Source organism: Typha angustifolia, chromosome 6, assembly GCF_048772165.1.
Source record: "Typha angustifolia cultivar Huaian chromosome 6, ASM4877216v1, whole genome shotgun sequence".
Classification (NCBI taxonomy): Eukaryota; Viridiplantae; Streptophyta; class Magnoliopsida; order Poales; family Typhaceae; genus Typha; species Typha angustifolia.
The window spans coordinates 7886822-7902377 of record NC_133244.1 but is presented as its reverse complement, the minus strand read 5'-3'; the positions used below and the strand labels follow the sequence as shown (position 1 = coordinate 7902377).

General features: G+C 39.1%; 3 protein-coding genes across 4 annotated transcripts; 2 read left to right on the top strand and 1 right to left on the bottom strand.

Moving 5' to 3' along the window:
* The first annotated feature begins 1434 nt into the window (after positions 1-1434).
* On the top strand, positions 1435-2597 carry LOC140761106 (uncharacterized protein At5g39865-like). Its single transcript, XM_073098298.1, has one exon. It carries the CDS (start codon positions 1577-1579, stop codon positions 2303-2305), a length of 729 nt encoding a protein of 242 aa, XP_072954399.1. The 5' UTR covers positions 1435-1576; the 3' UTR covers positions 2306-2597.
* A 2093-nt stretch (positions 2598-4690) lies between these two features.
* LOC140761600 (GDSL esterase/lipase At2g40250-like) lies at positions 4691-6283 on the bottom strand. The gene is made up of 3 exons (XM_073099004.1): positions 5655-6283; positions 5023-5308; positions 4691-4914 (listed from the first exon to the last, which is right to left on the bottom strand). Exons 1-3 carry the CDS (start codon positions 6273-6275, stop codon positions 4721-4723), a joined length of 1101 nt encoding a protein of 366 aa, XP_072955105.1. The 5' UTR covers positions 6276-6283; the 3' UTR covers positions 4691-4720.
* A 1077-nt stretch (positions 6284-7360) lies between these two features.
* Positions 7361-15026, top strand: LOC140761175 (UTP--glucose-1-phosphate uridylyltransferase 3, chloroplastic). 2 transcript variants are annotated; one of them, XM_073098393.1, is made up of 18 exons: positions 7361-8172; positions 8599-8752; positions 8870-9019; positions 9499-9660; positions 9802-9965; positions 10070-10136; positions 10486-10652; positions 11135-11293; positions 11650-11741; positions 11849-11943; positions 12225-12302; positions 12544-12639; positions 13104-13178; positions 13258-13349; positions 13429-13591; positions 13678-13738; positions 14075-14501; positions 14611-15026. In XM_073098393.1, exons 1-17 carry the CDS (start codon positions 7496-7498, stop codon positions 14185-14187), a joined length of 2565 nt encoding a protein of 854 aa, XP_072954494.1. In that variant the 5' UTR covers positions 7361-7495; the 3' UTR covers positions 14188-14501; positions 14611-15026. The 2 variants fall into 2 exon arrangements, with proteins under 2 accessions (XP_072954494.1, XP_072954493.1); XM_073098392.1 differs by having other exon boundaries at positions 7362-8172; positions 9802-9974; positions 14611-15025.
* Positions 15027-15556: the final 530 nt, after the last annotated feature.

Sequence of the window (15556 nt, the reverse complement as noted above, 5' to 3'; positions counted from 1 at the left end):
CCACCGCTCTCTTTTTTCCAGATTTGGAACTTATGGGAAATGGCTCCCGCAACAACATTACGCATGTCATGTGAATCCCTCGTACGATCACATATATGGACTGGCATGAAGGGTATATCTCGACACTCTGCGTAATTCCAACTTCGTACGAGCTACACGTACAATTTTACGGCAAATTATAGATGCTCCCCAAGAAAAGCATCACAACTTTGCGTCTTAGGCCGACACCGTTGCACATATTGAGATGAAACATCTTCAGATTCTACTCGTATAACTCAAAATAATTAACTTTTTTTTTTCACTAATACTAGTGAAATTGGGCCGAATCAACATGTTAGGCCCATGGCCCATGGCCCATCGCTTGACAATTGATGCCCTTCTGGAAAGCCCAATGGGGCCTAAATTTTGGCCTGGATCAGCTCCTCCTATTGGATGACCCAGGCTCTATTCACCATAGTTTTAGCATTGAAGAAAGGAGAAAAGGAAAGGGATAGACAGGAAGTACAGGAAAGTAGACTTTAGTACTGTGGGAGCAAGAAAGCGGAACACTGATAATTTACTGCTCATTTGCTTTTCCTCTAGTTTCGTTATGGTTTTATGTTGATAAATTAATAGTCATCATTAATCAGTTTTGGTTGTGGCTTAGAGTAAGTCTTAAACCTTCAAATAGATCTGGGATCCCACTGTACATACACCACTATACAAGGGTCTCGTTCTCTTATACTTGCGCTTTTCCATGTTCATTTTCACACTTGTAGAACATTTACAAAGGGAGTAGTATAAATTAGGGCTTCCTTCGACCTTGGCATCACCACCATGCTTACCAGTGAAGAGAAAGAAAAGCCTTTGCAGCCTTTGCTACACTCTTCACGTGGTAGGAACGTGCAACTTCTGGTTGGTGGGATCCAATCCGGTCACCTACGCATCCAGAGTCAACGGTCAATCTGTCGCCCATCTCATATAAAATATATAATAATTATCATCCTAAACATGTTTCATGAGTAAATATAAACCCACCTCACTTCACAAGCCATCCTAAACTATCTGTAGTTCGTCCAAGTACCACATCATTAAAACTTACTGGTTATCTACTAAGCAACAAAATGGTATGTACTTATGTGACACTATCATTGCCAATGCATGGTTGAGTTGAAACCGAGCATAGAATTAGTCTACCAGTTGAGGATATATAGACTTTGTTAAGTCTTATACTCCTCTCTCTCTCTCTCTCTCTCTCTCCCCCTTAAAAAAGCTTATCAAAGAAGCGAACCAAATTCGCAACAAAAAAAGGGGGAAAAAAAACCCTCCCTTTTCCACTGAACCAAACTGAGCAAACCAACTGCTTGTCTGCTCCCTTCCGCTCCACTCCACCTTGAAAAGAAAGCAATAATACAATAATTACAATTAACCCCACATCCCATTAATTATTAGATAAAGTAGAGCATCTCTCATCAAGAAGAGGACTAGAAGACTATAGGAGTGGAATACAAAAAGAAAAGAAACCCAACCCTCCTTTTCCACCCCAATTCCCCCCTTTTTCCCTCCGAAACCAAAATCTAACCCCAAACCCCTCCTCATGTGGCCGCCATGGATTAAGACTCGCTCCTCCTCCTCCTCCGCCGCCGCCGTTGAAGGCGGCGACGCCTTCACCCCTCGTTTCCCGCCGCGCTCCCCTTCCTTCTCCTTCTCCACGCTCAAGGACGTCCAAACCCTAATCCTCGACGACGCCATCTCTCCCGCAGCGGCGCCGCTTTCCTCGCCCGCCCTCCGCGTATTCCACCGGGTCCGCGTCGCCGCGTCCGCCCTCCGCGCCCTGCGATCCCTCCCCTCCCCCTCCACCCCCGACGACCGCCGCATCGTGCTCTACTTCACCTCCCTCCGCGTCGTCCGCGCCACCTTCGAGGACTGCCGGTATGTCAGATCCATCCTGCGCGGCTTCCGCGTCGCCGTCGACGAGCGCGATCTCGCCATGGACCCCCGCTTCCTCGACGAGCTAAAGGGCCTCCTCGTCCACCGCCGCCGCCACGTCACCCTCCCCCAGGTCTTCGTCGGCGGTCGCTACGTCGGCGGCGCCGACGAGATCCGACAGCTCCACGAGTCCGGCGAGCTCCGACGGCTCGTCGAGGGGGCGCCGGCGGCCTCCGCCGCGGCGTGCGGACGGTGTTACGGCGCGCGGTTCGTGCTGTGCCAGAGCTGCAGTGGGAGCCACAAGAGGTACAGTGAGAAGGGCGGATTCCGGAGCTGCAACTCTTGCAACGAGAATGGGCTTCTCCGGTGTCCGGACTGCTTCCCTCCCGCCGTCTGATCGAGATCGAAAGGTTGGATCTCGTCTTCTCTACTACTGTGGTTTTATATCTGATTAGGATTTGGAATAGGGGAATGAAAGATGGATTGAGAAATGATGCTCGCATATCTAGAGAAGATTAGGGTTTTTGTTAGTCTTCAATGTTAGATTGCTAACTCTGTTCCTAAATCTGTAACATTGATAAGAAACTTTGTTCCTAATTGTTCCTTTTTTTCTTTCTTTCTTTCTTTTTTCTACTTACTGTGTGCTGTATATTAATCTGGAAAATGGAAAGCAAATGCTTATAGACAGATATCATAGTATAAGGAATTTGGCAACATTTTCTTATGAAATAGTATATGTTTAGTTTGGTCATCTCTCCTTTTCCTTTACATCATTTAGTTTTGGATTCCTTTAAACTATGGCTGTGATGACGCGTCGTCTTGAAGCATTGATTTGCTTAGTTTTAACTTTATTGAAATGGAAGATTAATTACACAAGTTATTGCATCATTATTAGCTTGTAATTTTTCTTGAACAGTTTACACCTGCAAAGTGTTCATGAGCTACTCTGGTTCACATTTGTATGATTTATTTTGTTCTCAAGATGATGCCTTATCTCCATATTCATTGGAACCAACTTGAGCTTCTATTTGATGGAGATGGAACACCAATTTCGAAAGGCATATGGATCATAGTGTGAGATTTATTCCTTATTTATATTTTGTCGGTGTAAAATAGAAAAAAAATAAAAGAAAATTATAATCAAGTGGGAATGCATCTATCTGTTAGAAGTGGTTGTCACTCACTTGCATGATCGTGTCTCACACTTAGGTGTTTAAGATAATGTCTTTTAAAATAAGCCATTCCATTCATACTAGTAAATTTGATTAGTTTGCCTTCTTTCTTTAGTTTTAATTATTTGATAAATAAATTTAATTAGATATGAAAAAAATAAATAGATGTTTGATTACTGAATCAATTCAGAGAGATCTCTAAACTCAGGCAAATGAGTAGTTTAGTTGGATGACAACTTTCTAAAATGAGGATTAGGCTATAGAGGACCCATCATTCATCAAAGAAGTCTACAGATTAACCGTGGAAAATGACATCTCAACCTTGTAACTTGTAAGCTCTCGATGAAGGATATAGATTAATATATATATATATATATATATATATATATATATATATATATATATATATATATATGTACTAATCGTTTTAAATTATACCTATAATTAGCCTACGGTAGATTTAAATATAACAACAGTGATGGGCCTATGTGATGTCTCGCAAAGTTGCAATACTTGCCATCAATCCTCTTATTAATGGCTCGTGCCTCCCCTTTAAGTGCATATTGACTAAGCCCACTCATCTGCAAGGCTCATAGAAAGATCATGTGATGGTACTAGGGGCATGCTGAGCCAATCCGTCATCACATGGTGGGGCTCATGGGCTCATGCCCTTAGCTTGTTTACAGATCGTTATAGTGGCCGGGCTGTCCGTGTCGAAATTTGTGGGCTTCATCATGAAGCTTATTTATGGAAGGAGTCCCCACTAGTTTATTAAACTAGTAGGTGGATGTGTCATGTGTAGCTCTTTAGCTTTCCAGCATAGTTTGATATTTAGGGCTCAGCTCAACTTGAGCCGAGCCATATCAACCCTGAGCCCGAGTCTAAACTTCCGAGCTTGATTGGAGGAGGAGGAGGAGGAGGAGGAGGCGAGAGCCATATCAACCCTAAGCCCTAGTCTAAACTTCCGAGCTTGATTGGAGGAGGAGGAGGCGAGAGCCATATCAACCCTGAGCCCGAGTCTAAACTTCCGAGCTTGATTGGAGGAGGAGGAGGAGGCGATAGCTGGCCGAAGGAGGAGGCAGCAGAGCTTGTCGATAGAGGATGGAGGATGAGGAGCAGGTTGGGTTTGTTGCAGATAATTTTATTAGACTTAGAGTTATGGTTAAATAGAGATAGGAAGCCATTGAATTAAAAACCTAAACCTAAACCTAAATATAAACATAATATATATATATATATAATATTATTTGTGTTGAGCCTATCAAGCTGAATTTATACGAGCCGAGCCGACTTAGACTCAGACTGAAAATTCAAATCAATCACTAAAACAATACTTAGGCTCGAAAATTCAAATCGTTTATTTTGACACCCTAGACAGAACTTGTGGTAATGATGTGTTACGATCCTAATGTGACTTTTGGAAAAGTTTACGGTAGCCATTCTTCTTCCTCTCACGTGGTGATCATGTGAGTACAGGTGTTAATGCTACTTTACTGGGAGATTGATCTCACAACAAGCTACTGCACAAATGTTAAAGCAATACTTGTTTCACATGAATATGAATCAAGACATTAAAGAATATGCCCTAAACTATCATAAACCCTAAATTGCTAATTAACCACAATCATATAATACTGTACCTAATCTGCAAGTTGTGGTAGCACTGTTAGCGTTAAAAGGTTTGCAAGAGCTTCATATGCTGCTTGTGATGGATGAACAGAATCCCAAAACATAAATGTGGAAGGAGATGGGCATGTCATAGCTTGAGAATTGCACAATGGTCCCATCTCTACTAGTCCAGTTCCACAGCATCCCCTCGTTGTCTCGGTGAAACCTAAAAATTTAAAAGGTTGATAATGGAGGAGGTCGTTTGCAAAAAGAAGGGACCTAAAAGCAAAAAAAGATCAAGCTATCATTTATCAAGTAGCTTAAACTTTCTTACCATATTTGATTGGATTCTGAACCATGTCCATCAAGGGATTATAAATGTCTACGTATGCGATCTTGACGAGGGGCTTTTGCCACCCAGGAGCAGACTGCAGCCTCTGGATCATCGTCTGGAGCTCGGAGTTGTAGCTACTCGCGGCGGCGTTCTGATCCGCTATGCAAGCGCGAGGGTGTGGAGTGATGTTCGACGAAATGCCGCTGAGAGTCATCTGCAATGGGAGGCATCCGATCGGTGGAAGGCCGGCCACTGCAAACTTTCGAATTCCCATCGCGTAGAGTTGCTGCAGTTTTGATAATTAAGACCACAGGTTAGATGCTTGTTATTAGATTTTTTTTGAAAAGTTTATACTAATAAATTCATGCCCAATTCAATTTAAAGATTTTTAATCTTTAAAATATGATACACTTGGTTGGCATACCTCGTGAAATCGTACAAAATTTTCTTTCAAAACGTATAACGCCTTAGCATGTATACGTGCGCTAGAGGACCGATATAACTAGAGGAAGTTGACTTCGGATAATTAATTAACCTAATTTACTTTACTAAAACATGTATAGATCCAGATAAACCTTTGCTGGCATGCTAAGTTAACAAAAAGAAAAGCTTAAAAAATGAGAAGAGAAGACCTGAATAAGAGATTGAAGCTTCTCAATAAGGAAGGAATGGTACTGAGCGAGAGTAAAACTACTCCTCCTCGAAGGAAGCAAGTAATAGTTCATAATCAAGTCATTCGATCCAGCACCTATAATAACCATCGCATTCTTCAGAATCTCGTCACCCTTCTCCTCTCCTAACATACTATTCATCTTCTCAATATATGCTTCAAAGTTCTCGATTTGGGTCGCGATCGTCTGGACGCTAGACGTGGTGGCGGTGAGATCATCCAAGCCGGAGCCGGCGGACGCGAAGCTCACGCCGGTGGGCATCTCATTGGTGGTAAAGTTGTAGCCATAATAGGGTGGTAGGAGATCATTTATTTGCAAGGAAGAGACGAGATAGTCGGTGATGAGCTTGCCGTCGGTGAAACGGCCGGTGGCGGCGGAGCCGGGGAAGTCGCGGCCGTAGGGTGGATGATTCGCCTTGATGAGGGTGGAGAGGTGGTTATTGTTGCCCGGGTCGAGCGTCGAATCGCCGAAGGCGAAGACGGCGGAGATGTTGTGGGTTAGAGCTTGTACAGGATGGTGGAAAAGAGAGAAGATGGTAAGGAGGAAGAAGAAGAGATCCATGGCGAGGTTAACTTTTCCCATTACTTTGAGTGGTGGTGATCTACGTATATGTTCTCTCTCTATATATAGGAGATAGGAATAAGACTTGAGACGATAAAGATTAACGCACTAGATTAGGCGTTTCTTGGGCTCTAAAACGTTGATCACATTTAGATTACGTTTATCTAATAAAGTAGTTAAGGAGGGAAATTATGGGTAGTTTAGTTAAAATCAAAGTATTGGATATGTTATACCTTTTTTTTAAGAAAAAAGGAATAATAGGCTTGACAACTGAATTAACCGTCTCAATAACTGAGTCATGAACATGGCCACTAAGCTTACCTAAAAGCATCTATAGCTCCAAATTGATGCATTATCAACCATTATGTTGAGTCAAAAGCTATTGAGCTTTAAGTTATTTTTCTATCATTCAAAGTCTGTAAGTTAGACATAAGTTGAATAAAGAGTCAACTCTTTATAGATACAAAAATATCTAAACCAAGAGCATATAATATATAGTGGGTTGGGTTGGATTTGATCTATAGAAATAGCATCAAGTCCAACTCCGATCAGAAGTTCAATTGGGTTTAAACTTATCCGATCCATTGGATAATAAAAAAAATAAAAAAAAACTTTGACTGACCCCAAAAATATGGGCCGATTAGGCCGGGTCGAACGGGGCGTCCAGTCCAATCTTCCTTCAAAGTCCCATGGGCCCTATATTTGTGATTAGTAGGCCTTGCTTAGTTTTACTAATAAAATTTAGGCTCTGTTTCGGCCCAGGATTAGTGGAACGATTGCTATTTATATAAGACGATAATATGCACGTGCTAATTAGTTTCAGATAGTTTAATAAGAAAATCACACGCTTTATTATTCTGGATGCCTATTGCTCTCCACCCTACTGATCCCATTATTATTAAATATACCCATAATCTCCTGCCACGAGTATATACTCTTCTACATAGTAGTAGTAGTAGAAGTAGTCGTATATAAAGATAACTTATTCGAATTGCAAATTTTGGCTATAGAGATACCCAACCAAATGTGAACGGGTGGGCATGGCATACTCATATCTCGTTAAACGGCAGACGAAATCCCGCGATAGGAATGGAAACCCAAAGCATATGCGCTCACATTCCAAGCATCTCTCACCCCGCTCTACCTGTCTTATCCTCTCTATCTCCCTCCCACCTCTCTCCTCTATTTAAACCCTTCACTCTTTCCACTCACTCCGTCTCCCTCCCTCCCTAACCTCTCCAATGGCGAATCCTCTCTCTCTCCTCCCCTCTCGCTCTTTCTCATCCCCCTCTCTTCCCTTCTTCTTTTTTACCTCCCCTTCTCGCTCTAGGTCCCTCCCTTTCCCGAATCCCCTCTTCTCCCTCTCCTTCCCTTCCTCCTCCTCCTACTCCTCCATTTCTCGCCCGCGGCGCGTGTCCACCGCCCCTGTCAATCATGCACCGGCCTCCGAGTTCCCCTTCTCGAGGGAGATCGCCCGCCTCGACGCCGTCCGTTCTCGGCTTCGCTCCGCGAAGACCGTCGAGGAGAAGCTCCGCGTCCTTGATTCCGATTCTAGGGTTAGGGACTTCCTTGGGAACGGGAAAGGTGGGGTTTTGGCGCAATTGGAGCCGTCGGAGGTCTTCTTGATTAAATGCTTGGTTGCGGCCGGGCAGGAGCACGTTCTTGGCTCGGAGGTGGATTGGGGCGGCGGTGGCGCCGGAGAGGGGAGGAAGGTGGACGGGGGCGCGTTGAAGAGCGCGCTGTATGCGTTGGCAGATATGATAGAGAATTGGAGCTTCGAGGGGCATGGGGTTGGGGTTACGGTTGGTGACGATGGAGTTGGTGGGATGGGAATTGGGGAGTTGGAGATGTTGAGGAAGCTGCTGAAGGTTCTTGGTGAGATCGAACAGTTCTATGACTGCATTGGAGGGATCATTGGGTAAGGAAATAAGTCTTCTTTACTTGATAAAGAATTTTTCCAAAAGGCAAGAAAATATTTAATTTCAGATAGGCTGGAGCTCTGCTTGTTGAATTTCGTTATTATTTGCATTGGATTCTATGGGCTTTCAGTTATATTTTAACAGTTAATTCGAATGCATAACATATGGGTGTTTCATGCTTTTTCTGATCTCTCTTTACTGGGTGTTGGGCATTCTTTTCATTTTCAGGACGGGCAACCTGTCTTAGACAATTAGATATTCCTCAATTGGACCTTAAACTTGTTATATTCCTCAATTGAAATTTTAAAAAATGCAAGCCTATAGATTATGTAGGTGTCTAGTGTTGGGAACAAAGTACATACCTCATTATGCATGATTCTTTTCCAATAATGACTCTCTACTCTCTATTTCCTTGTCTTTCTCAGATACCAAATTATGGCTTTAGAGCTTCTTTTACCCTCAAAAGCTCAAGTTTACCAGTCAAGGAGTAGTGAGTTTATGGAGCTTCATGTTCCTAGTGGACTTAATCTTTTGGAGAATACAGAATATGCACATCAAGCAGCTTTGTGGGGAATTGAGGTTGGCTTGACATAATTGCTATTTCTTAATTGGCTTCTCCGTTTCTTATCACATAATTACTTCATTTTAAATTATCAGTTCTTATACCAACTACTGCTAAAGTTAAATCATTTTTAGGGTTTGCCAGAATTGGGTGAAATTTATCCACTTGGTGGTGCTGGAGACCGTCTTGGTCTAGTTGACCCAGACACAGGTGAATGCCTTCCTACTGCTATGCTTCCATACTGTGGGAGAACTTTATTGGAAGGCTTAATAAGAGATCTCCAGGTAAATAACTCACTTCAAAGAAACTACTTTCGGATTAGGCTTGTTTTCTGTAAAACAAATACTAGCTGTCCCAGTTAATTTTTTGTTTCCATCAACATACTTGAGCTTGTGTTCTCGTATCCTCTATTTTTGCTTGACCAAAGAGTCATCTTGTGACTCTGCTGATTAGGGGTTGACATAGTACATTTGAATTATTCTACAACATACTTGATCAGGTGTAGGTATATTTGTAAGTAAAGACAAAGGAACAATATGACTACATTTGAATTAATTGCAAAGAATTGAATATCATGGAAATTCAGACCTACATTGCATGGTATTTTATAAGAGATTTCATGTTTTAATATTTCCTAAATCTATTTTGATATGCTGTTTTGTTCTATTTGTTATACTTGTATATGCTTTTAGATGAGATTTCTTATAGCTTGTGACTGAGTTGCATTGCTAAGATTTATTGATAACTCCCCAATTAATGACAGGCTAGAGAATTTGTTCACTTCAAGATCTATGGGAGGCAATCTATTACACCTGTTGCAATTATGACAAGTTCAGCAAAGAACAACCATGAGCATGTAACTGCACTTTGTGAAAGACTTGAATGGTTTGGTAGAGGCCAACAGAATTTTCAACTTTTTGAACAGGTAATATATTATAATTCTTGTAATTTTCTTGACCTGTTAAACATTTTTTTTTTCACTATGTGTAGTTTTAAATTGTTCAAACTTTGAAGAAAAGTATATTTTGTGTAACCTGTTTGACAGTTCTTGGTTTTGCTTTTCCAGCCTCTGGTGCCAGTTGTAGCTGCTGAAGATGGTAAGTGGTTGATTAGCAGATCACTTTTTCCAATTTGCAAGCCTGGTGGTCATGGTGCAGTTTGGAAACTTGCATATGACAAAGGCGTATTTCGCTGGTTCTTTAGTCATGGAAGAAAAGGTGCAACTGTACGGCAAGTCAGGTTATCCTGTTGCATTATGTCAAAACATTATAGTCATTATGCTAACATTTGAAATGTTATAATTGCTCATTGTGTCTTCTGTTGTATATTCACAGTAATGTTGTTGCTGCAACTGATTTGACACTTTTGGCTTTGTCTGGATTAGGCCTACACCACAATAAGGTATAGATATATGGATGGATTTGTTGTTTTCACCTGAAATATGTGATTATCAACACTTAATACTCAGTTTAAGATTTATTTTTTGGAGCAGTAAGTGTTGATAAAATTAAACTAGTAGAAGAGGAGTCTTAAGTTACCCTCCCATAAGAGTAGCGCTTTTAGTTTAAGATCTATACTGTGCAGTCTGTTCTTGTTGCTTTTTAGTTTTGCATGAACAAGAGCTGTTGCTATCGTCATTGTTCATTTTTTCTGAAACTAGCATTCACCATTACGTTCTGGAGTTCTATACACCAAGCAGCTCGATATTCTATTTATTCTTACTTATCTCTAGTATTTTAACATGCTTCAGAAATTAGGTTTTGCGTCTTGTGAGCGAAACATTGGAGCTACGGAAGGGATAAATGTTCTTCTTGAAAAACAAAATACTGATGGACAATGGTCATATGGTATCACATGCATTGAGTACACTGAGTTTGACAAATTTGGTATTATGGATGCTGCTATTTCTCTAGGCAGGTAGATTGGCTAAATCTTTCTACTGTCATTCCACAGCAACATACATAAATATTTTGTTCTAGCTATGTGTGAGACCTATTGAGGTCCAATTGTTTGCATAATGATTTTTCCCCCATATGATGAATTTAGTATTTCTTCAAGTAATGACTATTTGGTTAGTTTCATAAAGTTCACCAAGGTTATTTCACCTTTGAATCACAGAAACATATTTCTTCCTATATTTTTTTTCCATTTTCTTTTCATTTTTCTTTCCCCTTGTTTGTGTTCATTTTTTGAAGCCAGAAGTTGATATTTTTCTTGTCTAAGATGGCTTATTTAAACATCATTAGTTATATTTCCTCTTTTATTGCCTTCTATTATTCCTCACAAGTCCTTGCCCTCGCCATGTGTATCTTTCTTGAACAACAGTTTTGCACTCTATTGAAAAATCTGATAGTTTTTATTCTCACCTTTTGTTATAATCTTCTTTTACTGGTTTTAAGCTTGCAGGAAGATTTTCCGGCAAACACAAACATTCTTTATGTCGATCTACATGCTGCTGAAAAAGTTGGATCTAGTCAAAATGCTATGTCCTTACCAGGCATGGTGTTAAATCTGAAAAAGGCAGTTTCTTATGTGGATCATCTTGGATTTGAGTGTAGGTACATAATGCTTCAATTATTTACGTCAGACTTCTTTGATATCATCTAGAGTTAAAGCTCTTTTCCTCCCATATTTTTCTGGTAGATGATTATCTGTTCATTGGAAATTAGTGGAAAAAAATTTCTGCTAGAAATACATATTACTGCTACTCTATAAGTTTATGAATAGGTAGATAGACCTATTACTACATATTGTAAGATTTTTCTTATATTCTATTATCCTATTCTACATTTGACTAGCCCATTCTAAATATTGGATGTTTAATCCTGGAGTTTCTAGTGAAATTGAGTTAAGTGAGTGTTTGTTGATGATTTATTTATCTTCTAATTGCAAGCCTAACTTGTCTGTGTTGCAGCACTTCTGGTGGCAGGCTGGAGTGTACAATGCAAAATATTGCTGACAACTTTCTGAATACATATAACTCTAGGTGCAATAAAGTTATAGAAAGTATGACATTTAAACTCAGTACCTTCATAAGACTGTTAGCTTTTAATAACCTCTGCTTGTACTTGTAGTTTTCTTTTAACAAATTTTCTTATCTGCCATTCTGGTAGGTGAACTTGACACGTTCATTGTATACAATGAAAGAAAAAAGGTCACGTCATCAGCTAAAAGGAAAAGGAAATTAGAGGACATATCATTGCACCAGGTCAGTGAACTCCCACAGTTATACATGCGATATAAGTATAGAAGTGATGTTGCTATCATTGTTTTGGCAATTAATGTCTCAATGAACTGTTTTGCAACTTTTACAATTTAGTTCTCATCTGCGGTTAGCATTTCCCATGACAGATCTATGTTTACTCTTTCTTGCTGTGGTTAGATTAGCTAACAACTATATTTAGTCTTCTATTCATGAATTTGTGTGCGCTTTCATTGATCTTTCATTTTCTTTTGTTTTACCACGTTCTTGTTTGAGTTGATATGCAGACCCCAGAGGGTTCTCTTTTGGATGTTATGCGGAATGCCTATGATCTTCTGTCAAGTTGCAATATAGAAGTTCCTAAGGTAAATAAGCTTCCATATAACTTTCTAGGATCTTGATGTTAATACGCAAATAGTTTGAGAGGTGAGATTCCCAAGTTGGAAATAGTTTCATATGCAAATAGCACGATATGATTTCTCTTTCATTTTATGCTTTGAGTACATTAATTTTGAATCTTATAGTAGATATAAAATGTCGATGTAAATGCTTAGATTTACTTTGCCCTTGAATATTTCAATTTTTAACATATTTTCATTTTGTTAGATCAAAGACAATATCAACTACTTCAACAGCGGACCTCCTTTTCTCATTTTTCTCCATCCTGCTTTAGGTCCTCTCTGGGAGATAACGAAGCAGAAGGTATGTTCAGTATTCACCAAACAGTATATGGCTTTATTTTGAACTTTCTTTCATCTAATTTATTCTTTATATTGTAAGTATGTTGTTTGTGTCTGAAAGGACAAAATTGCCGGGCTTCCAAATGTTTGATTACTAAAAACTTATAATTAGCTCATCCTATATGAGGCTTTTTTCTTTGGCTGCACTGAGACACCTGCTGGTTTTTTTTTTTTTTTTTAATTATTATTATTTTATTTTTTAAATCAATCTAATATGCCAATCTGATTTGAATGCCTCAAACTTTGCTTCCGGTTTATTAGGTTCAGATTTTTATTTGGTGTCTGACAGCATTTAAATTCGACAAGGACCACTGTTGTTTGTTTGTTGTGGTTCATGACTAAGTCAAGTCTAGCGTCTAATTACTTCTTTCTTCTTCATGAAATCTTATAAACATAGTCACTGACTTGAAATTTAACTTCCTGCAGTTCTTAGGTGGCTCCATACATGAGGGTTCTGAATTACAATTAGAGATAGCTGAGTTTTTGTGGAATGATGTAGAGGTAGTCATCAATGAGATATGATTTTCAATACTTCATTATGATTTTACATTTAGCAATCCTAATGTTTTCTGAAATTCAGCTGGATGGTAGCCTTATTATTCTAGCTGAAAATATCATGGGTTCAATGATGATGAACGGCAAAGGTGATCCAATGCTGCAGTATGGCACCAGGTAAAATACTCTTATGTTACTTTTGCACTATTATCAGCTTGTGGAAATTGTATCTTACTTGATGTATCTCTTGTGGAAGATGCGGGAGATGCAAACTGCAAAGAGTTAGGGTCCTGAATAAAGGAATCAATTGGAACTCTCCCAACAATGTCTACTGGAAGCATGATGTCGAGAGAATCGAGACATTGAAGATCATTCTGCATGGAAATGCAGAATTTGAGGCAACAGATGTAGTCTTGCAGGTAAATTTAGCTGGCTATTAGTAGAGCACTTATAATTAGTTTTGCATCTCATGGTATTTGTCTATTTGTCTGTTCTATCTATCCAGGGTACCCATGAATTTGAAGTTCCAAATGGTTATAGGATGTCTGTCATTCAGGATTGTGCAGGTTTGTATACTTATTTCACTACAGTATGACATATTTTCACCTTTCATCTTTAGTTTTGGTGTCATAGCATTTCCATCAAAGGATCTAATTGTAGTAGTTGCTTCGCATTAGTTTGTAAAGCATTGCAATCTGGGTTAAACAATGCCTTAATGAAATTGATCTTCAAGCTTTAATTTATTCACATAGATTGAACTAATATTGTGATGCCAAATACCATGATACTATGGAAGATTTTCTTGCCTCTCTTTACTGCAATTTATTTCTCTTGTAATATTGATACACACATCTCCAAAATCTTTGCTTGATTTGCTGTATGGCCATATTTTTTGCTTTCAGGTTTTGTTGTTAAGTTGGATCCTATATCTGATGAACTGATGGATAGTGGAAGTTGGTTTTGGAAGTATAATGTAAAGGGTACACATATTAACTTGGAAATGATAGAGTTATAGCGAAGCTATCAACTGTTGATCTAATATTCCTTTATTCGGCTCCCAGATTGATATAGAAGTCACTTCTCATCTTTCAAAATAGCCAAATGAGGAAATCTTGTAATAGCATTTCTCATGGCTTTGTTGTTGTATTGTGTAACAAGGGTATCAAGGCCTTCTGTTCATTTCATTTTGTAAACTAATGTTTCATCTTGACATTTGTTAACAAGCTCGAAATTAGTCAAACCATTTCTGAAGAATTCACAAGGGGCCGTCACTAGTGATGACTTTGTTTGAAACTCTAGCAGTCCGTCATTCCCAGCTACATTTTTATGGTAAGTTGATCTCATCAACAAATGCAAGGACTTCTACCTCCTTTTTATCTCCCAAAATCACATTCCGTTACCTAACATTGACACCTTTTTTGCCTGATGGTTTTTTCAGGTAAATATCAGATTGGAGTTTCACTATGTAACAAAAATTATCATCATTTAGTTAGTCAAACATACTTGATGAAGTGGAGAATCGGTTAACTGCACCTGATAGTTGGAGCGAGGGATCTGCAAAAGAAGTAGAGAATCAGGTTTCAGTTGTATATTAGGGCTGAATTACTTTGTGTACTATTCGAAAAGGCTCTAAAGCTAGATATAATTTTACTTCTTTGAGGATGTAAGGATGAGAATACATGCTATTCTTTTGGCCCTGAGCTGCTTTATACAATTAGGAATATTTTTTAGATTTCAGGAAATATTTTCGCGTGAATAATTTTCGGAAATCATCTGTATACTGCATAACAATATCATTATAATTCTGGCATTTGTTTGGATATGGCATAAAGTAGTTCTTACATTATTTTTCGAGCAAACGTCAATAAGAGAGTGTCGAAATTTACTCCTCCCTTCAATTCTTACCCAAATTGGGCATCAAGATTGTTTAAGGCATTTTGTTATTCGCTAAGAAATTAATTTTTCCTTCCAATATTTTAGTTGAACTTGGCTCTTTGTGCTCAATTTTCTATGATATAACTATTATGGTTCTTGTAAATGCTTTGAGATTTTAGGCTTGTAAGCAGGAGTTTGATACTATTTTGACTTATTTTTTGAAAATCAATTGGATTTATCATGGTCGGAGAAAATAATACATAACCTGCAGTTCCTGTTTGATTTCAGGGGAGGCGTATCCCACGATATACAAATCCCCCTCTGAGATTTGGATGTGAGAGGATCCATCCTGAAGAGTAATCTCAACATTGCATTTATGAGGTCTCAAATTGATATTCTTCTGTTTGATTTTGACATCAACCTGACATTAATGTTGAATTCGAAGGCCTTAAGGTTTAGATTTAACATAATCTATTTATGTTATAAATAGTTTAACCAATCTAACAAAC